Source organism: Scleropages formosus, chromosome 8, assembly GCF_900964775.1.
Source record: "Scleropages formosus chromosome 8, fSclFor1.1, whole genome shotgun sequence".
Lineage (NCBI taxonomy): Eukaryota > Metazoa > Chordata > Actinopteri > Osteoglossiformes > Osteoglossidae > Scleropages > Scleropages formosus.
In genome coordinates, this window is record NC_041813.1 from 8,312,414 (window position 1) to 8,334,636 (window position 22,223).

The 22,223-nt window shown below is 41.0% G+C and overlaps 1 protein-coding gene across 2 annotated transcripts; it reads right to left on the minus strand.

Annotated features, from left to right (window-relative positions):
• Nucleotides 1–6,601: 6,601 nt before the first annotated feature.
• pla2g4f.1 (phospholipase A2, group IVF, tandem duplicate 1) lies at nucleotides 6,602–19,053 on the minus strand. Of its 2 annotated transcripts, none has more exons than XM_018766192.1 (20): nucleotides 18,975–19,053; nucleotides 18,500–18,572; nucleotides 17,000–17,136; nucleotides 15,463–15,579; nucleotides 15,123–15,163; nucleotides 14,607–14,649; nucleotides 13,958–14,012; nucleotides 13,534–13,682; nucleotides 13,077–13,205; nucleotides 12,432–12,466; nucleotides 11,921–12,059; nucleotides 11,310–11,446; nucleotides 10,817–11,039; nucleotides 10,554–10,662; nucleotides 10,214–10,351; nucleotides 9,733–9,834; nucleotides 9,348–9,533; nucleotides 8,826–8,995; nucleotides 7,566–7,752; nucleotides 6,602–6,895 (listed from the first exon to the last, which is right to left on the minus strand). In XM_018766192.1, exons 1-20 carry the CDS (start codon nucleotides 18,981–18,983, stop codon nucleotides 6,672–6,674), a joined length of 2,403 nt encoding a protein of 800 aa, XP_018621708.1. In that variant the 5' UTR covers nucleotides 18,984–19,053; the 3' UTR covers nucleotides 6,602–6,671. The 2 variants fall into 2 exon arrangements, with proteins under 2 accessions (XP_018621708.1, XP_018621707.1); XM_018766191.1 differs by having other exon boundaries at nucleotides 9,727–9,834.
• Between the last annotated feature and the right edge of the window lie 3,170 nt (nucleotides 19,054–22,223).

Genomic DNA, 22,223 nt, shown 5'->3' on the forward strand with positions numbered 1-22,223 from the left:
TAGTCTTTATGAATGTGAAAGAAGCAAATCTATGGATGTGAAGCTTTGGTCAATTCTGAGGGTTTTTATTTATTATATAACATATTAAGCACTTTCATGTAGTTTGCAATGAAAATCAAGACTTTCCGAGTGGCCACATTAGGCGCAGTCTTTGACCAAATTTCGTTAGAGATTTTCTGTTTATAACCCTTTTTACTCCAGGACTGGTCTTGATTTCTGTATAAAGGGTCAACCCTTGGAGTTTCTGCAAGTCATTCTGATGGAATCATCATGGAAACACCATGCTGGACATTTTGACCTTAATGCTGTTAACTACAATGCCTCTGTGTTGTGGTTTTCACTTTAATAACAACTATCATTCATAGGAAACTGGTTATAAATCAAAACACATCAAGTAAGGAGACCAGTATTTTACCTCATAATACTATGGTTTTAAAACGTAAGAGCAGCTTCTTCGGGATGTGAGCTATGAGCATATATCAAGTTGCTTGACCTCTGCAAGTTACACTAATGATTATATGATTTTATATACCATATTCCAACTGTCCGCATTTTCGAAATGACTGAATATTACCAGTAACTTCCCAGGTTAATGAGACCGCAAAGTGTTAAGGAAGAAAGCTTTAAAATCTAAAAAATCCATTCGTCCTTTTTCAGAAAGCGTAGGCTCTTATATAAGGCGGGATGCAACCTGGATGTGATACCAGTCCATTGTTGGATGATCACACGCGCTCTCTCATTTATACATTCACACTCTGAATATACGGTATGAAGTTAGTCAATGAAATAACTGCCATTTTGTTGAATTTTTTGTCGTGAAACTTTCATATTATCTATTCCCTTTATATTTTTTAGAGAAATAAAGGTGCCAAAAATGTACAGAAAATACATTTCTCTGCCTTTCTTTCTCGAGCTGCATGTCAGGTTCTGGCCAGAAGCTGATCCTCCTCGTTTTATTGATTTGATGCTGATGGCTTTAGAATTTGCTTGTGGGAAGCTGCCAACTCATTTACATCATTACGGGTCCTTTATCGGGTTAAGAGAAGAAAAGCTGGCTTCCTCTTTCACTCCGAGCAATCAGAGTGGTTCTTTTGAAACAGTACTCTGACACCGGCCACCTCTGTACACGAGCTGATAGCATGGTCCTCTCTTCCAACAGCAGCAGATTGCTGCTTCCTTTCTTTCTTTTCAGTCATTAGCAGTTTGTGAGCTGGATTATCTGTTTTCTGTGCAGTGGGTTTGACCGGGTCCCGCTCTCTGGTGGGTCTGGGGTTCGAGTCCTGTTTGGAGTCCCTTGTGATGGACTGGCGTCCCGTCCTGGGTGTGTCCCCTCCAGCCTTCTGCTCTGTGTTGCCGGGTTAGGCCCCGGCTCCCCACGACCCTGCGTGGGACAAGCGGTTTCAGACAACGTGTGTATGCCGAGGTAAAGGTCATCTGGCAGATCCTGGACTTTTTAAAATGACCCCTTTGGCAAATGATTCACATAACTGATTTGCCTCTCTGCCACATTGCACCTCACATACATTTACTGGCAGAGAAGAGGAACAAAGGGAAGTTCTGAAAATTCAGGCCCGTCTGAAGAAAAGGAAAATGCTGTCCAGACCTGCCGAGCTGACAGGTGACAATGGTTTAATGCGTGCTGCAATAAACCGATGTCTTTTGGTCCTCCAAACACTACGTGCATGTGCCTCACTTCCGAGCTCCTGGTTTGTTTCAGGCAATTCCAGATATTTTAAAATGTGTCTTTATCGGTTATTTTAAAAGTTGTAAGGAATCTCTATTCGTAACAAATTTTGAACAAAAGCAGATATTGTATTCAGTTAAAATGGCTTTGCTTTAGCAAATAAAGAAGAGAAAAGCGATATGGTAAAAATATAGATGGATAGGTAAGATACTTTATTGTCATTGTATACAATGTAATTAAATTTTGTGTGGCAACCCTCAGAAAACAGCAGTGGAAAGAACACTTAAAATCAATCAATCAATCAATAAAACAAATTTAGATTAAAATATACATACTGTACATATAATATGTATTGCACATCCATACAATGAGCAATGTATGGCAATATGGTGATGTCCGCTGCTTTATTATGGCGCAATGCCTTAATATAATACAAAGCTATATGATACTTTCCAGTAGAAAGTGTCCCTGCCATGTCCAGCTTGATAGCATTATATGAATGTAATTCCTATAATGATAGTCTCAAGAAGCAGCTTGGACAGTAACAGTTTCCAAGGGTACCTACATTACCACTCATGGCAATAAGTTTAGAGTGTGTAGTTGCTGGATTGTTTGGTTTTTTTCTGGGACGAGTGCCAAATTCTCCATCACTTGAAATGCTTTGTTGTACCGGTGAAAACATGTAAACACATTTCTGTGTGAGATCCTCATTGGGAAATATCTTTGCTGGCAGTTTTTCCTAAGCAAAAAGCAGTTTAAATACTGGTTATGTTTCTGTCAAAATAAATGGTAAATAATTGCAGATGTTTAGCTTTTTTTTTTTTTAATGTGGCCTGTAATGGATGATGAGCTGGCAGTTCTGCGCAGAGTTTCGAAATTGAAGTGTCTGTTTAATAAAAGGAACAAAAGTTGGATGCTGCTCTTTTACGTCTGCTTCTGAATAACCTTATTGGTTGATATTAACATACTATTGTAGAAGCACACACGTCTGTTCATTTTATGCCAACTCGCCATTTCAGAAGATTTCAGAATTTTTTTCAGGCCCACATGTACACCATTATGTTCCAAGAGGAAGTTGCCCAGCCACAACCTCACCTCACACCAATGCCTCGCATGACGTGGCAAAAAAAGTGATACAGACACAATGTGCATGTAATATTAAGCTTAACAATGAGCAATTAATTATGGTTTAACACATGTTTGCAGCTTTGTGGCAGAGGAATGAGTAATGATACCTGTAGCTCCATTTAACAAGCACTACACATGACGTAACAAAAATCTGTAATAAAAAGAAAACTCACTAGTAACTCTTACACAAACTCTATGTAATTACAAAAAAGAACATTTTGGAGACAATTACACATCGAGCTGTTTATTGCTTACCAACTAGGATCTTGTTTTTGTGCTAACATAGCTTCTTTCTAGCCTTTCCACATCTGGGGAAATCCTAACCGAAAGGGTGCGTACATCTGATTTTCGAAAAATTAATAATATTTTATTTTCGTAGTTAACGGTTCTGTTTTTCTGGTCTGATTAATATATAATGGCGTTTTAGCTATTGTGCTTTACAGAATATTTCCACTGGTCACCTTGAGCTAAAACAACCTTCTTCCACAACAAAATACAGTCTGCAATTAAAAACCACACAGACTCTTTGCCACCTTCTCATCCATACGGTGTCCTCTGCCATTCCCTCCTCCTTCTGCTCTTACTGTTGATGACTTTGTTTTGTTTTTCAGAGAAAAAGTCAACGCAGTCACGGACAAGTTTTTGCCATCACCTTGCCCTGTTCGCACTGGACTTCCCTGCGAAGACATGCTCTCTGAATTCAAGCCACTCTCTTGAGTCCTACCTATCTGACAGATCCTATCAAGTGGTCTGGTGGGGCTCCCGTCCTTCTCCTCTGCCTCTCTGTGTTAAACCTCTCTCAACTGGTGTTCCGCAGGGCTCAGTACTGGGTCCTCTTCTCTTCTCGACCTACACCTCCTCCCTCACCTCTGTCTTTGCCTCCCATGGATTAAAATACCACTGCTATGCTGATGATACCCAGCTCTTCTTCTCCTTTCCATCTGGAGCATCAGACATTTCCACGCACATCACTGCCTGTCTGTCAGACATCTCTGCATGGATGTCTGATCACCACATACAGCTCAACCTCTCCAAAACTGAGATCGTGCACCTCCCAGGTGGCCTGTCTTCCTGTCACGATCTCTTGATCAAACTGGACAACTCACTCATTTTATCTACCTCCCCGGCTAAGACAATACCATGGCACTGCAAGCAGGGAGAATCAGTGTCTCTGCTACCGTATGAATCTTCATATTTTTAGCAATTAATTATGTCAAGTAGCTGGCCTCTTAAGCTTTGTTGGAAATGTTGTACTGGAAAATATCAGACTCTCGTTTTCACTCATTGAAAAGTCTGAAGTCTCGGTCTCAAGTACGGCTGAGGCTTGTTAACAAGATGACCATGTTTGAGAGAGAAATGTCTCTTTAGTTTGCCATGCACCATTTCTTCATTGGCCAGTTTATTACCTCAAACAATTGGTTTGGCATTGGATTTCTTCAGTTCTACATGTTGTGGGAACTTATTTCTTTTAAGCTTGTTTTTTCACCACTGTCTCGCTCTTCTTCCTCACCCCATTTTTTCTTCTTGAAGAAAAACTTGCTAATTGTAACATCTTCTGTATTAATGAGTAATGAAGCAACTCTACGTCTCTCAGAAAAGTCAACACATCAGCTGATGAAAACTGATCCCATTTTGGACAGCGAGCAACTACTGAAGAAGCTGATGTAAAGCAGACAGTGGCTGTTACATTAAGTTTGCATTAGCTTACTCATTAGTCATGTATGAGTACCAGTATAAAAGAAAGAACATCTATTCAAGAAAATTTTGTCTATCCTTTGTTTTATGCACCTACTCAATCGATGAACTTCGGTGCAGCAAGTGGTAGGTAATGAACTAGGTTTGCTTGAGACTTTCATGTCTGCAGCTACGTCTCCTTCTCCTGCTATCTTCTTGCCGAGATGTGCGTTGCTTTGGACAAAAGCATCTACTAAATGAATAAATGTAAATGTAAATGTAAAATTATTGCATCTCTCAGTGGCACCTCAGGTGTCCTGCCATCCTGGCTGATAACATTTGAATTAATTTTCAGTTCTCTCAGTGTGATTAAAAAGTAAAAAAAAGAAAACAAATAAGTAGGCAAAAAACAGTCATTTTTAAAACTCATACAAATCAATTCAATATGAGGATTATTCAACCTTCTGCTTGGCTGTCCTTTCACCATGAATGATAAGCAACTGCTCTGATCTGACACAATTTACATTGTGTTACCGCAAGATCCAGTGTAATAGAAAACTAGGTTTTATTCTGAGTCCAGAAATATTATCTGGTCTGAAGTGGCAGGTACTTTAATTAAAACGGCTATTGAAAGCTGCTAACCCATCATGCGGAAGTATCTCAAAGGGATTGGACACTCTTTTAAGAATAAAGGCACGTGTAGCACTTTCCACTGTGTAAACTGAAAGGCAAAAATATATGCAATATTTTTCTGTGGAATGTTTTTGAACAGTTTGATTAACCACTACATTGATTGAACAGTCACTCATTTTTAATTCGTAAGGATAGTTTGAAGGTCCAGTTTTTCACAGTAGAAAAAAATCAGTTTCCACTTACTCCTGAAAGAAAGAGCTGCAACAACCCAAGAGGGCAGATTGTTTATTTAGTACTGCATTATATTTCAAATTTGAATGTTAACCTTGGATCCTCTTGCATTTGTTTTGTGACACAGACCTATTTAACATAAGCAAGTCCCTGTGTATATCACGAAATTATTTTACGTTAAATTCCAAGTTGTAGGTCAAGAGGTGTCAGTGCTCAAGAAGGTAAACGTAGGCTTCGAAGGAGAATTTTCTTAAAATTAACCCTGCTCTCATGCTGAAAATGTAAACAAAGGACCAGACTCAATAATGAGAAAATGTGTGTTGTATCGTACAACTTGATTCCACTTGCCGATAAGAATATTTATGAGACCAAATGGTTTTCTAAGCATTTAAGGCTCTTTGCCATATTCAGAGGTGCGGAAAAATTAGAAATTCATGAACAGTGGCAATGAGATCTAAGAATACATATTACAAACAAGGTTCACAAGTTCATTCTGCCAGTATATTAGCTTTCAGAACCCATTCCCTGCTGGTCCAATGAAGGAAACGGGTAACAATGCACGAGTTCTTATATTAAGACAACATTTGGAAAATGTGAGGTACCAGAAACACCGTTACTGATAGACAACCTTTATCCACATGCCCATTGAGTCTATACTTTTAGTTTAACAGTAGACAAGTCTTTGATAGATATGATAGTATTTTCAGTCAATATTTTGCTTATGATCTGTGCTTAGGGTAATTTCTTCCTAGAATAATATCTGTACTTCCATTGTTCAAGAATGGACACTGTCCTGTAAACTGTTTTGCTGTAATATTTTAACACAGAGGTTATAAGGTATCTTTCATAAAGGCATCAGATAAGACATGAAATAGTAACGTTGAAAAACAGCATTAATAATAATAATAATATTAATAATAATAATAAAATATAAGGAGGTCTACATTGCATTTGTCGAAAAACAAAATTAAGATGTTTCAAAATGAAAAACAAGTCGCTGCTGCATATTTATACACAGAATCACTATTCATAAAATATTTGAATAGATACTGTAAAAAAGAAGATACATGCAATCTTAAGTGCATAATTCACACAAAATATTTTAATGTTGATGTAACGCATTCATAGTATTTTTCTCTGAGATGTACGTTGCTTTAGAGAAACACATCTGCTAAATGAATAAATGTAAATACGAATCTAACTGATCACATTCCATAAAACTATAGCATTAAAAGGATGAAGGAGGTGAACTTTGAAAAGAAAAAATGATCTTCTAATGAGCCTTGCAGACCAAGTACATAGCTGTACTGCATGAGTATGACTAGGAGCGAACTGGATTTCTTCCAAGCCTCCTCCTGTCTATGGCCCGCTGTAGAGCCTGATAGATGACCTCCTTGTTGTTGACCACATTGTATGAGGTGAGCTCCACCAGCCTGCGAAAGTCCTCTGCGCTGTATGTCATGGTTGTTGTTGTATACGGGGAATTACTGCTGCTCACATCAACGTCCCCCGCCTTCAGTTCCTCCGCTCCTTTACGCTTGATACCTTTCAGAACACAATGCACTGCATTGACACATATTATACATTGCTCTCTGGTATTATAAATTATGGTTTCTGTAGTAGAGGCAAAAGGTAATTATTATATGAATTGTGTGCAATGACATATTGTAGAATGGATTTAAAGGGCCAGATGCATTTACAATAGTATAGAGGCAGTGAGTGCGAACGATACCTGAAATTGTATGCATATTACTTTGTGAATAAAACATGAGAAACATAGAGCTTTATGATAATGGAAGATTGCCTGATTGAGGTCAATAAATGCACAGGTGATGAGCAGGGACAGATATTTTTAGTCCTTTTAAACTACAGTCCCACACTGGATAAGATCAGTCCATCACATGGTTGCCCATCACACACAGACACATACATTCTCACACTACAAAAGTTAGCGTCTCAAGTCTGCCAGGTTTTTGGACTGTTGGAGGAAAACTGTTGAAATAAATCTATCCAAACAGAAACGCGCTAACTACACAGACCGAACAGGGTGCAATATATCTAATACAGAAATCACTGCATTTCCCACTGTGCCACCATACAGCAAATTTTTCACTTTATGGATTCTTATAATATATAATTCTTATATAATTTTAATAACATTGCTGGAAAAAAAAAAAAATAAATAAATAAAAACAGTTAAATAACAGAGGCTCACCAGGGACCCGGAATTCCTTGAAGGTGACATTGACAAGTGGGAAGTGAAGCACTATAGGAGCCTGTGGGTTCTTTTCATCCTCAAAGACGTATATCTCTTTCGGGGTTTGGCCATCTATTTTGCTGAAGTCAATGCTGGGAAAGGGCAGACCACGCTCAGTGCAATATTCCTGAGTTATCTTCAGAACCTGCGAGATGACACATGTAAGATACATGAGAGGATTCCAGAGTCAATTAATGGTAACACAGCAAAAACATTTCATTTGTTTACCTGACCAGATGCTTTTCTGAAAAGGTAATTACATGATATACTCATTTATATGGCAGGGTAATTGCACTGGAACAAGCATCTTACTCAAGGCTTTGTGAGCTGGTGGGTTTTGCAGTCATGGAAGAGGGGGTTCACCTAGACTGACAGCTCTCCATTGCCCACCCTGTCTTGCCAGAATAATGATGATCAGCTACTGGTGATTATGGCCTCATCACCAAAGATTTATTAATTAGCTGGTCTGAGGACTGAGAGAAGCCAATGGAGAGGAAGAGAGGGAGCAGTAGGGTTCCCTGGAGAAGGCCAAGGGTTTATGTATTTGGTTGTTTGTGTTGCTTTTTACCTGTTTTCATGCCTGATTTACTGCTTTTCTCTTTGGATCTGAAAGGGGCCACCTCCCTGTTTTGGTTTTATTGAGTCTTTTTGTTGGTGACGCCTGCTGTCTGCGGCATGTGAGAGTGTGGCAGGATCTTCAGAGTCCTCTCGTACAGCACCCTTTGGGGTGGCGGACAACAGGAAGTGCTTTCAGGCTGCTTCCATCTCATCTCTGGCTCCCCTGGGCAATCCCCATGCATTTGCTGAGATGCTAAGAAATGGCTCTCAAACTCAAATGGCTTATGGAGATGCTGGGTCATCGCAATTCCTGCAATAGGATGCTGCTTCATATCCAAGTGCAGCCCCTAGGTCTTTCTCTAAGTCTATTAGACTGTATCATACTGCTGCATAAGTACCACATACTAACTGACTGCAATTCTGGATTGCTGCCTGTGGAGACAGGAAGGAGTCGAGGCGGGGTGTTGAGAGTTCTGCAACTTTCACAGCTTTCAGCCTCTTTTTGAAGGCGGCGGATGTTGTATTTATTGTATACTGCACTGATTTTTTTTCTTATGCTTCCAAATGTTCAGGTAGAACATAGTAAAATGTAAAAATCTTTTGGTTAATTATTCTCTGCTGGGAGAACCTCTCCAAAAAATATTCTCTTCCAATATTTACCCTGAGCTGGTCCACGTCCCAAGAGTAGTTGAAAGAAAAGATGACATTCGCTCCCCTCTGGGGCCTTAACAGCGGGGCCAGGCCGATGTTGTTGACAAAACCACAGTCCACTAGGCGCAGTTTGCTGTCGTTGGGTGTCATCTTGTTTGGAAAGGCATCAGGATGGGTACCTGAACAATATGAGCAAATACGATTGACAAGTCATATTCACTGATTCACCCCACTGGAGTCCATTACATGGCAACTTTTGGCTTTATAGTGATTTTCAAAACTGGACATAGCCAGCTTCAGTTTTGCCACATTTATATATGATGGTTCAATTTTACATAGGATTTCTGTGTTACAGATCATGTAGATGTTATAAAACTGGGAATACATTTAATTAACAAGTGTAACATCAGCTCACATTGGAATTCAAAGAGAGGAAAGAGAATGTAAAGTAATTAGGTACCAATTTAACATAGATTTTCAATTAATTAAGGGAAGAAACACTTGAATGACAGGAAACATCCTGAAGAGTACCTTCCCAAGCTTTGAAAGCCTTATTCTCACTGTAGTCAGAATGCATGTTGAATCCACGCAAGAAGTTATACGTCTGATTTATAATTGGACGGCCATTCAGGAGGCTGGTCAGCATGTTGGTTATGCTGCTAAGTGGGGTGAAGAAGTAGGTGTCCAATATAGATGGCTCAGGGGAATCCAGGATGCCTAGGAAAAGGAGATGCTGGCACTATAAAGTCAGCCTGGAGGGTGGAGAGGCACTGAAGGAAAATTCAGTGTGATCTGTTTAGTGCTTTATTCCCATTAAATACTTGCATCTAAGCACAGCAAATCTGGAGATTGCTTTGATAAATAAAACTGTAAATCTTAAAATTGCAGGAAATGTTGAGTTGAGTTGAACCTTTACCGCTCCTTCCCTGTTCCTTCTGCTGGTCTGAGGCCTGCTCAGAACCCGTGATGAGCCCCCACAGCTGCGCCAGGTTACAGGAGAAGATGCTGCTCCACAGGCCTGCAGGCACAGCCATGGAATAAAGGAGAAGGGGAGCATCCGAACATCAGCCAGCGGACCACCTCATGGGATGTAACACTGGCACTAAGACCACAAGCAGACAAATTGAGCCCTGTGACAGCAAGAAGTGTCACCACGTTATAATCCTGGCTGCAAGGTTCACTCTGGCCTGCTAGTGGCTACTGGCATCCCGCTGTACCTCTTTCAGTAACCTCCAGATGCAGCGGAGTGTGAGCGCATGTCAGGTTGGGCTCGTAGCAGTAACACAGTTTCTCGCTCTTTTGCGGACATCCCTATCCATACGTTTAAATAAAATCATGCCTGGCAGATAAAGCAAGAGGAAAAATGGTTTTGCTGACTTCCTCATGCTGCCTCTTACCCAGCAAGAAGGAAAGGCGGCTCTCGGGGAGTTTCTTGATAAGGCGTCCCAGGTAGAACTCGCTCCCAAAGGCTTCGGTGGGGACAGAGGCTCCATATTTTGGAAGGCTCACTTCGTACGGGGAGAACTCACACCATTCTGTGGAAGTACATATTGACTCACAAGGCAAGACGCTACTTTCACATACTCATCTGTTTGCATCTCTGCATGCTTTGCACTTTTAGATCCTTTAGGAAAAGTGTTGAGCTGTTGTGACTGAATAATCAGATATGTAGATTAAACCCCTTTACCTTACTGACACTTCCAACGTAAAGAATACAAGCAATCCAACTAATTTTACCGGCTTCAGTTGTGGTTCCATCTTTCATGTTGACAGCATTATAGATGGGATAAGGGTTCTGTCCTTCTTGTACTGCCCTCTGCTGCTCAGAAAGGGTCCCTTCCCTTTTCTAATTACAGGATTTTAAAGGAAAAGATAAATTTCCATTTAGAAAGCAAAGACCAGCATGTGTTTAACTAATTTATCAAACTGATGGTGAAGTGTCTAGTCTGATTATATGTTTATGTGTCTGTTTGCGTGTTTGTTCATCGCAGTGATGATACCTCTCCATAGAGAAGGTACTCGAGGGCCAGACCCCAGACATCTATGAAGGTGATCACATGCCCTTCTTCTTGTCTTTTTTTCAGCTCCTCTGCGTAGTATTGCCGCTGGCTGCTGGAGAAGGCCCAGTAGAAGCTCCTTGACATCGCCGCTTCCATAGCCGAGACGTGTTGCTGCATATCGCGCTGGGACCAGTCAGGATCCCCATAGAGCTTGGAAATGGTCCTGTTCAAAGAAAATAGAATGATAACAGAGGCTACGGATAGCCTGCTTTTCACCTGTAGCCTCCTATAATATTTAATATTCTGATACTGCAAACATGTAGCAGACTGTTGGTGTTACATTATAGATCCAAGAGCCTTTGAATGAATTTTTGTCTATCAAACCAGCAGCTTCTAAATATGAAGCTGCTTGAGCAGAGAGAAGAGTGAATGAGCTTTTCACTTGTATGGGGGGTGTTCAGTGAAAGGATATTGGAAGTAAGCTTGTACCCACCATGTGGATCCAGAGACACCACTGATGTAGCTTACAGCATCCAGAAGGCCCAGGGTCTGGAGTCCCTTTAAACTTCCATACAGTGCGGTCATTGCTCTGGTCCCACCACCAGAGCCTGCTATAGCCAACACTGGCACCTGAGACGAGAGATGCACATGACCAGGTAAAGATCCACAAAATTCACTGCACATTTAGCCTAAACAATATTCTCCAACCAAGATTGAAGGGTTAGGTAAAACACTGCTTTGAAAATGAAATGGAGAGTTAGGTTTAATATATGCTAATATGTTTATGACATGGATATATGTTTATTGCTTCACTGCTGGTGCAGGTGTGAATAAGCTGCTATTTGAAAGATAAACTAAAATCCAGCTCATCCAAGATCCTTGAGGACCGGGATTTTTTTGTTTTGGAATAAGGAGCTATGTCATGACGTCGAAGTAACGTTGTGTCTGTGTCATGACTCGTACCAAAAGCTCAGTGTAAACTAGCAGGTCTTTGTGGAATTCGAACAGAAGTTATGCTGTTAAATACATCATCCAGTAACAACAGTGAATACTGCATTGGAAGAGGAAGGCTATTGGGACAGCTTAGAGAAAATATCAGCATACCTTACTTTGCTCTGGAGAATAGGTGAGCTTCAGCGCTTTCTTTATAGCTTTTCCTGCAAGTAACTTCCGCTTCTCGAGGAAATTCTTTTCTGCCTCTGGTATGTCAAAACCTAACCGTACTTCTAGACCTTTGTCTTGGCTGTAGTAACAAATGGGTTATAAGTACCAGATTCATTATGAAGAAGCACAGCGGACAATGAGGTGGAAAGAAATTAGAGAAATTAGAAAAAGTACTGCTTGTACAAGTTATGATGAACGTTGTAATACATTCATGTCTCACCTATAGAAAAGCATTTTACATTGGTAGCCACTGATGAATCTTTGTCATATTTCCAAATTCAGCTTCCGCTCTCACAGGACAAGCTGGAGTCCTTTAAAAATGATTAGTGATTCAATGTATACCCTTTTCTTTGTGATTAGACATTCTGAGAGATACTGGAGGTATGGCCTTGGAGCTCTAATATTTCATAGATAGATCCCCACTTGAGTTTTAAAAGGGAAATTGACTTACCTGTCCTTACTTTTCAGCTGTAGGTCAAGTACTTCCTGAGAAATTACACGGTTCATACTCAGTAATCACAAGCTTAAAATAGTTAAAATCACTGAAATTCTTATTCGTCTAAATGCCACAAAAACCAGTGGCAAAAAATTAATTTCAGAACGAGTCTGAGGAGTCATACTTTGGACACCATCACTCTTGTGGGATGTTGATACAAATGTAAAATTTCTGTGTTGTTGCAAAGAGAATCGCTATAAAAAATACAAAACTGAACCACATTATTTTTTGTTTAGAGTTTTGTATGCAGCACCTATTGGTTTGGGACACCATTTGCAACTGAGCTACCCCTTTAGACAGAGCAGATTTAAATTCTTAACAATAATAAAATTCTGCTTCATAGCAGAGGGAGGTGTGGTGGCACAGTGGGTTTAAGCGGGTCTTGCTCTCCGGGGGGTTTGGGGTTTGAGTCCCGCTTGGGGTGCCTTGTGATAGACTGGCGTCCTGTCTTGGGTGTGTCCCCTCCCCCTTATGCCTTGTGTTGCTGGGTTAGGCTCTGGCTTGCCATGACCCCCCCTTGGGACAAGCAGTTTCAGACTGTGTGTGTTTTACACCATTATAATGCAAGCAGGTAAATGGCTTCAACTGCAAACAACATACCTGTCCTACTGGTACAGAGAGTTTTACTTCCTGCCTGGCAGCTTGTAGCTTCAGAGGAAGAGCAGAGAGCAGAGATGCATCCTGTGCTTGAACATTTCTTCCATCTGTTTGATCAGCACCTGCAGAATTCTAGCGACACACAGAGGAGATGCTTCATACTGGACTGCATGGTTCTATGCACTGATTATGTGCGCATATCCACTGGTGTTGCCGATCTTGTTTTGGTCAGTAACAACTTTGTTTTGCGGTCTGGGTATCTTCTCTCAGAACCAGGGAGCAAAGAGGAAAGGATTGTTTATCTCATTGATTTTACATACATATTGTGCATTTATTAAGCTAAATATTCTAAGAAGTTTAAAATAATGGAGCCTTGAATGAGGATGCACCTGGGATCTGGGTCGTTGAACGAAGCGTTAAACTTTTAATGAACAGTGCCTTGGGGCATGTTGATACGTACTGTATTATTACTGAGATGGACCTTGAGCTCTGTCTCCAGATTCCTGTTGATGTAGAACCCGAGTGGCTGTGCATTTTTGGAGGCCAGCTCAGTACCCATGACCAGCTTCTCCTCCTGGTATGCTCCAATCAGCTTCAGTATGAGGTTCTCTATTCCACAAATGTGCCAACCGGAAAACAGTAGTGGATTCATATTACTCACATATTCCTCAAATTTCTCATAAGAATAAATGTCACTTATTACACATATTACTGCTTTGAGTGGAATAATCTCTGTAAGGTTTTTTTTTATTCCAACATGCATATATTATACACCAGTTGTTGTATGACCCTGTTCAGTGGAGGTATTTTTTTATAATCTTTAGAAAACAGTTATTTTTAGGTGTGTAAAAATCACCCGGGAAAGCAGTTTCTTACATACTCACCAGTTGCATGCCGAAACTTCTTTACATTAACCTCCAGATAAGAAAGTGGAGACGCCTGTAGGCACAAAGACTCTGGTTGCCACTGAAGATCAGCCATGTACAATTCCATAATTCTTTACTCTGTTTACCATTTATTAGAAGGCTTTTAATTAAACTTTGCTTGAGTTCTGAGTTCTCTTTTGCACCAACAGCTACGAATGGAAGCTCTTTCTCTTACACTTCATACTTGTTAACAACACAAAAGTATAACACACAAAAGTATGACTCAAGTCAAGTCATCAGATTTTTTAAATACAAGATGTAGTTAACACAATTGGGTACATATATGACAAGTCTTCTATATGTGCAATGATCTTATTATATACCATTCATAATTAGTATTTAGATCCTGTTTGAAATGCTAGACAGTCTTAGTTGTGAACTTGCCTAATATGCAAAAGCAAGGCGAGTTATACACAGACGTTCCAATGCATGCTGTATTGATGCATTAGAAATGTGTGCACTGTATGCTATGGACATATGCTGTGGACAGTTTAAAAATAAGCTGTTTTGATCATTATTAAGCAAACTGCCCTGCAGCACTTAGGAAGTAGTGTAGGTCTCATCAGCTAAGTTGTTAGAATGGAAGACTGGATCACTGAGCTCTCACCACTAAGACTCCATTAGAGAAGTATTCCACAGGGGGATCTTTACTGTAAAGAGAGACATGCACAGTAAGAATCAACAGACCTGACAGTATTACAGTATCTGATTAAGGTACTGTACTCTAAACAGAAAATAAGGATTTCTGTGATAAAAAATATTTAATATGTTCAAAAATTCTCAACTAATTCTTGACCCCTTTAAATCCAGACTTAAGATCCGCACGTTCAAAATCATTTATTTATGTAAATGCAGGGTTCAACAACGTGGAAACTGGATTCCTCTGAATGGAAGCAATATTTTAAGAACAGTTTTACTGGAAACAGCAACATGCACAAACACTGTGTTTCCTTCAGCTACAAGAGAGGAACTAATATAAATGCATTTGCGTTGAGATCATTCATTTATTGCAGTGTTTGAAACAGTTTTTAACACATTTTTACCCCTTGAACACCATAAAAAGTATGTGTTCATACTGTCGTCATAGTGTTAACATTTTCTGCCTGGTCTACCACACACTCACCTCTTTGTCAGCTCAAATTCAACCCACAGCTCACTGTCCTTCTGAAAGACAGAATAATCCTTATCAGAACTGCAACACAAAAGGTTATGTCAAGAAATTAATGAATTGTATTTGTTTGCCTAAATGTGATTCTTAGCTATGAACTATCTTTTCACCATATTTTTTCTCAAAGATACAGTAAAGACCCACAGGCCATAGACATGTGTGACACTTTCCCAAATGTGGAAGCTGATTTTTTTCCTCAAACATATGTCATCTAGCAAATGCAAGAAAAAAAAACAATGTAAAGCTAAAGGAGGGCAGGACTTTAGGTGTGTTTCATTTCAGTTGCCTATCTTACCTGTGTGAAACATTTTGTCTCCTTCCCAGGGGAAAGTTTCTGGATGTCAAACAGCACCGTGTAGCACAGCTCATTAGAAAGCAGATCTTCATCGTACATGGAGATCTCTAGAACATTCTGGGGAAATCATGAAAAGATGCTGAAAGAAGCCACAACAAGCTCAACACGCACACACACACACACACACACACACACGTTTTCAGAACCGCTTGTCCCATACGGGGTCACGGGGAACCGGAGCCTACCCGGTAACACAGGGCGTAAGGCTGGAGGGGGAGGGGACACACCCAGGACGGGACGCCAGTCCGTCACAAGGCACCCCAAGCGGGACTCGAACCCTAGACCCACCGGACAGCAGGACCCAGTCAAACCCGCTGCACCACCGTGCACCCCCCTACAATATTATTATTAGTTGTAAATTGATTTAAAAGTAATTTTTAATGTAGAATTCCCAGCCACTGGCACTCGGACCCCAAGAGGTTTTTTTTCTCTCATGGGAGTTTTTGTTCCATTCCTCTGTGGTCAGTAGGCATACTTATAGCTTTAATAATTACATGGATAATGTAGTAATTTTGTATATAGCTAACTATTTATCACTTTGCTCAGCGCTCTGTCACTGTGTGAGAAGAGCGCACTGTAAAAATAAATTGAATTTATTTGCAGCCAGTTTAAGTACTTAAGTCCAGCATTAATGGCTATTAATGTGTATTGCTGTTACAAAGAGTAGTTTACCGTGTGACAAGGTCGCAGAATTTTTGATTTTCTGTTGTCTTCAGTATGGTCTTAAAATACACACACAGTCTGAAACTGCTTGTCCCCTACAGGGTCATGGGGAGCTGGAGCCTAACCTGGCAACACAGGGCGCAAGGCTGGAGGGGGAGGGGACACACCCAGGACGGGACGCCAGTCCATCACAAGGCACCCTAAGCAGGACTCGAACCCCAGACCCACTGGAGAGCAGGACTCAGTCCAACCCACTGCACCACCATGCCCCCCCCCCCCCCAGTCTTAAAATAATTTCACATAAATGTTTCAGTTTAAGAGGGGGCGCAGTGGGTTGGACCACGGTGGGTCTGGGGTTCGAGTCCTACTTGGGGTACCTTGCAGCGGACTGGCGTCCCGTCCTGGGTGTGTCCCCTCTGGCCTTCGCCCTGTGTTACTGGGTAGGCTCCGGTTCTCCGCGACCCCGCATGGGACAAGCGGTTCTGAAAATGTGTGTGTTTCAGTTTAAGTACCTACAACCACTATACTAGTGTGAAATTTGACTGTGAAATGTTCCAGTTAAGATAACAACCCTTGTGTTTCTTGCTGTAACTGACACCCATTCTTTAAGTGAAGTGTATCGTTAAAGATAACTAGTGAATTGCCATGGTTCCATAACGTGTGGTTCTGTGGGTTACCATGAACTTGAATTTACCAGGGAATAGAAGCTCAGAATGAAACACGCCTATTCTGTCATTGCTATTTTAAGAGCTCTTTTTCATCTCTTCCAAACAGGTTTTCTTTGTAATAAGCAGAAGTAAAAAAAAACAAAGACCTTAACATTTTTCTGAATTCTGAAGTGGAAGGTCTCATTCCACTCCGGGTTCAAGTTTTCATTCACAGTCTTTGTGCGATGGGTCCTGGCCGAGGCTGTGGGGAGGTGCAGGGTGACAAACAGGTCCGACTGGGAAACTGCAAGTGGGGGAAAGACCAGGACTGGCTGTCAGTGGAAGGAAAGCTTTAACACTGCATATCTAACCCTGCTGCTGCTATACTGTACTGTGGAAAAGCCAATTCATCTAAAAATGAGTTTGGAATTCTGGAAAATATTTTAATTTGGATTTTTTTTTTTTCTCTGTTCTACAGAAAACACTAGGAAAAGTTTTCCAAAATTTTATACTTTTTGTTTACTTTGTACTACTTTTTTTCAGCAATTTCAGTTGAGAGCAATAACTCATACTACTCATACTCCCTCTAAAAGCACAACACCTACACCTGTTTCAAAAATGTGAACACGCACGCTTGCTTTTGGTGCATGGTGGACCTACCCATACTTTACATTGTACAGGTGTAGGCTTCACTAGGTCACACAGCAACAGGGCAAGAGTGTTATTCAGCCATTAGCACCCACAACCCTCTAAACTTCTGGCTGACATTTCTCTGATCATCATAACCGCCCAAAAATAGGCCAGATTATGTTCCTTTACCACAGATGGCAAGTGTTGCACAATGGAGTTTCAAACACAGATCCCAAATATAACAGTGTACTGACATGTTGCTTGGGAAGCCTGTTTTATTATTTAAATTTCATTCCAGTAACTGCTACTGATTGTTATTTGACAGCACTATGACAATGTCACACTCACACATTGTCTAAAACTGCTTGTCCTGAGCAGGGTTGCAGCGAACTGGAACCTAACCTGGCAACACCGGGTACAAGGCTGGAGGGAGAGGGGACACACCCAGGATGAGATGCCAGTTTGTTTCAAGGCACCCCAAGCAGGACTCGAACCCCACACCAACCAGAGAGCAGGCTCTGGCCAAACCCATTGCACTTCTACGCCCCTTCATGTCACACTCAGTAAAAAACAAAACTGACATCGTTAGAGCAGAAAACACCAAGTAGCCTTCCAAGTATTCCAAGTATGAAGTGAGTAGTTATACTAGTCAATACTAGTCAGACTTGTTTCTTTGTAATTCAAAAAACTACTTGATATTTTCTGCTATATCTGCCCCATAAAATTTGTTATTTGACAATTCGGTGATATGTTGAATAAAAATAATGCAGCAGTCATTAGTGCAGAAAAAAAACGTTTTTTCTTTATACTTGGTTTTTTTGGTGTAATTGCTCCTTTTTGTCATTTGACAGTACATCAGCAAAGTAAAAGTGAATAAAACCATATAGCAGTGATTATAGCACCAAATATCAAGTACTCCGCAAAGTATAAACTCTTTAACATGACTAATTGTATGAGTCGGTCTTTTTTCATTGCAAGCTCAGGCAATCCATTTAGATACCTTTAATCTTCCTAGAAATATGACTGTAGGAACTTACACATGTCATGTGAATAGGTATTTTTGGCACGAAGAACCGTGACCGACAAATTCCAGTATGGAGTAACTTCGCTCTGAGAAAAGAAAACAAGAGAGAGTGGTTCCAGATACTCCATTAATACCATGTTATGCATTCATTAGAAAAACTAACTTGCACACGGAAAAAATTGGCACCTCAAATGATAGCAATTAATGTTCAGAACAGAAGCTTGAACCAAATTTTTCATTTCTGCAATCTAAGGGTTCTGCATATTTACTTCCTCTTAAAAACTTAAGTTTTATTATTAGTTGTTTTTAGTTCAATGATGTGTGTCATTTTCTGCTGCAATATGTCATTAAATTTAGCACTTACAATTTATATATACAAGCATTAGCTAAAATTTATTTCAACTTGTAAACTGTCTTGGAGTTCTTAAACCTATATATCATGTACTTATTTATTGTGCAAACTCTTCATGAAGATATTGAAATGTTACCTTCAACATCGCGGTTTGTTATATTCGCAGTGTTATTGCTGGGCTGTTGTATCTGTGTGGAGGACAGCTCTGCACGAAGAGCAAATAAACTCTGAATGTGAAGGGCAAGGTTTTGCTTATATATGTGCAAGTCAGGACAGGATGAATAAGACTGGAGAAACCAGTTTTAAGGCGGGCAGTCAAGTCACATGCATGTTCACGCATGCACAACAGGTCATAATATTTTGCTGCATAAAAAATGTGAAATAAAATAAAAAATAAAACCCAGTTTGCTCTTAGATAATCCACAGTACTGACTTTTTCATGATATATAGGGGTATCATGCACTTTAAAAGTGCTTAATCAATTAATTCATTATATTTGCTGATTTTCGGGGGCGTGGTGGCGCAGTGGGTTGGACCCGGTCCTGCTCTCCAGTGGATCTGGGGTTCGAGTCCCGCTTGGGGTGCCTTGCGACGGCCTGGCATCCTGTCATGGGTGTGTCCCCTCCCCCTCCGGCCTTACGCCCTGTGTTGCTGGGTAGGCTCCGGTTCCCCGCGACCCCGTATGGGAAAAGCGGTTCTGAAAATGTGTGTGTATGTGTGTGTGTGTATTTGCTGATTTGTCATCCAAGCATCCATTGCCAGTAATCACATGTCCAGTTCAGGGTCACACTAGTGATTATATATTTGATTGATTAATTACACATTGATGTTAGTATTGCCAATCCTTCACTCTAAGTTGTTCTGCTATACTTGTGAACCCCATTTGTGATTCTTTCAAGAAAATATTTCAATTAAATAACACAATGTCCTAAATAAAAAAATATTAATAAAAATATGCAGTTTAGACTTTTGTTTCACAAAACAAAAATGCAGAATATGGTAAAACAAACAATACAGTCCATCAGTGAATTCAGCTGAGATCTGTGGTGTTCAGATTTATTCATCACAGTAATTGTTAAAGGGGGTGTGGTGGCACAGTGGTGCAGTGGGTTTGGCTTGGTCCTGCTCTCTGGTGGGTCTGGGATTCGAGTCCTGCTTGGGGTGCCTTGTGACGAACTGGAGGGTGTGTCCCCTGCGCCCTGTGTTGCTGGGCTCTGGCTCGCGGCGACCCCCCCGCTTGGGACAAGCAGTTTCAGATGATGTGTGTGAGTAATTATTAAACATGGTAGCTGGTAATATTTCTCTGTAATGTGTTTAAGACTGTGCACCGCACTATAAAAGGGGAAGATCACTGTGGAACAGGCCGTAACAAGCACCAGGTCAAGGTGACCTGCTAAAGGCAGGATGTGGTCTTGCTTGCATACCAAGAACATGTCATGACGGGCAGATGTTCCTGCCCTACCTGCGAGCAAGGCCAGCTTAAAAAAAAAACTGGACGGTGGGTGTTGGAGGTTTCTGCCTGAGGGCAAAGGGTTTTGAGAACAAAGAAGTGGAGAACTTCTTGGAAAAGTATTGACGCACCTGTTGTAGCACCTACAAATGCATTATGTATGAGCTTTGCAAAATAAAGAAGAACGATCGGGGAGAAACCCAACTTCTGGGGCTCTCCCACTGGCCGATGTTATTGTGAAAAGTATTGTGTCTGAGTGTATTCTCTCTGGCTCTCCTACGGACTAGTCGGGAAAGAGGAAAATTTCTTCCATTACCCTGGGGGCTCGTCCGGGATGGTTATGCTCTACTGCTAGTGACCTGCTGCTGGAGGAGTCCCAAGGAGGAGCTGGTGTCCTAGGAGAACCAGAGAGACCAAACCTGAGACAAAGTTAAGGATGGCTTGTTCCTCGGCATGCAGGCCACACGGGCAGAATACACCATCATAAGAACCCATCAGCTGGTAGGATGCCTTTTCTTGTCTTACAAGAGTAAAAGAGTTCAACCCAGGGCAGATCCCTAGCGTAAGACAGGCTCCACTGTTTGAAATGGGGGTTGCTCCCTCGGCTGAGATTTTAGTCCTCGGTAAACTCTGGAGTAAGGGGAGCTAGGTTACGTGGTTGTATGTTTTCTTTGTGTCAAGAGAGGCCTGAGGTTTTGGGAAAGAAGGTGTGAAACTATGCGTCCTAAGCAAAAGAAATTTGAGCAAAAAAACAAAATGCCTATTTGGGCTGTTTCCTTGAAAACTGTGTTATGAAACCTCATATGGAACAGAGATAAGAAAACATAAGGTTAAGTACGGCATCATAAAGCGTTAGTGGATGCCAAGCCCATATAAAGGGAAAAAGGAATTTGGCATTGTAAGGAACAGCGCAGGTGCCATACAGTGATAGAAATTGTATTGGCAGGGTTTGTGGTATTGTTGACATCCAAATGTGCGGATAGATGAATGAATGAATGAATGAAGCCCATGGTGTTAAAAGAAAGGAGTCACACTATTTAGGGGGGTTTAGTAATTCGTAAAGTGGTGTGTAAGAAGTATCAAGAGGAAGGGTGTGGTTCCTGGCGGAACGAATCCCCTCTGCCAAGTCAAGGTGTGTATAGTGTTCAAATAGTTACATTTTGTGGGTCAGTGGTGTAGATCACCCAGGCCAAGTAAACTGGTGTGATTGATTGCTTTGCAATGAAGAAATGGCTTCTGCTTGCTCCTAACCGCAATGAAGAACTTGCTTTGCTGTGTGTGAGTGTGTATTAAGAAAACCAGTATTGTAGCAGGGTGCTAGCTGAGCAAAGGTTTGGAATGGTCCAGGATTATTCCAAACCACCCCACCCAGATCTGGCATATGATCCAGACGGAATGACAATTTGAGAAACGAATGAGGAAAATGGATGGACATGAGGCAAAGGTCTGAGCTGGAACAGGCAAGGGAACACCAAAGTTGACTCCAGTGCAAATAGTGGAAGGATTCATGGGAGGAAGGTACGGGAAGAAGTGGAAATTATTGAAATAAGCAAAGTAGGAGGGTAACATTTCTGGGAAGCCATTAAAGATCTGGATGACGTCTATCAACCCAGTGGTGGTGAGTGGTCTCAGGTTCTGAGACGTAAGCTCCGGAGTGACTGGAACAGCGTGTGAGAAGGATAGACTGGTCTGAACCAAGACACAAATGGTTTCAGTGATGAGTGGCAGGGCTTCCATGATCAGATTTTAACTAAGTACAAGCAAGGCACAGAGTGGGCAAAGCTGAGCCAGGCCAGACAGAAAGATGGAAAAAATGTCAGTGAGTGGGAACATCATTTCAGAAAATGATGGTCGATCATTTGGGTATACAGAATGTGCAGGAACCCAACACTGCAATGACCTTCCTGTTTGTGAAAGGGCTGGGATCTGACTTAC

Bases quoted from the DNA above. Each gene is read 5' to 3' on its own strand.
- pla2g4f.1 (XM_018766191.1), bottom strand. The intron at 13,206-13,533 runs GTACGTATCAAC...GTGTGTCGCTAG, and splicing joins TCCATCTCAGTAATAATACA to AATTCTGCAGGTGCTGATCA. The intron at 11,447-11,920 runs GTATGCTGATAT...CTCTCGTCTCAG, and splicing joins ATTCTCCAGAGCAAAGTAAG to GTGCCAGTGTTGGCTATAGC.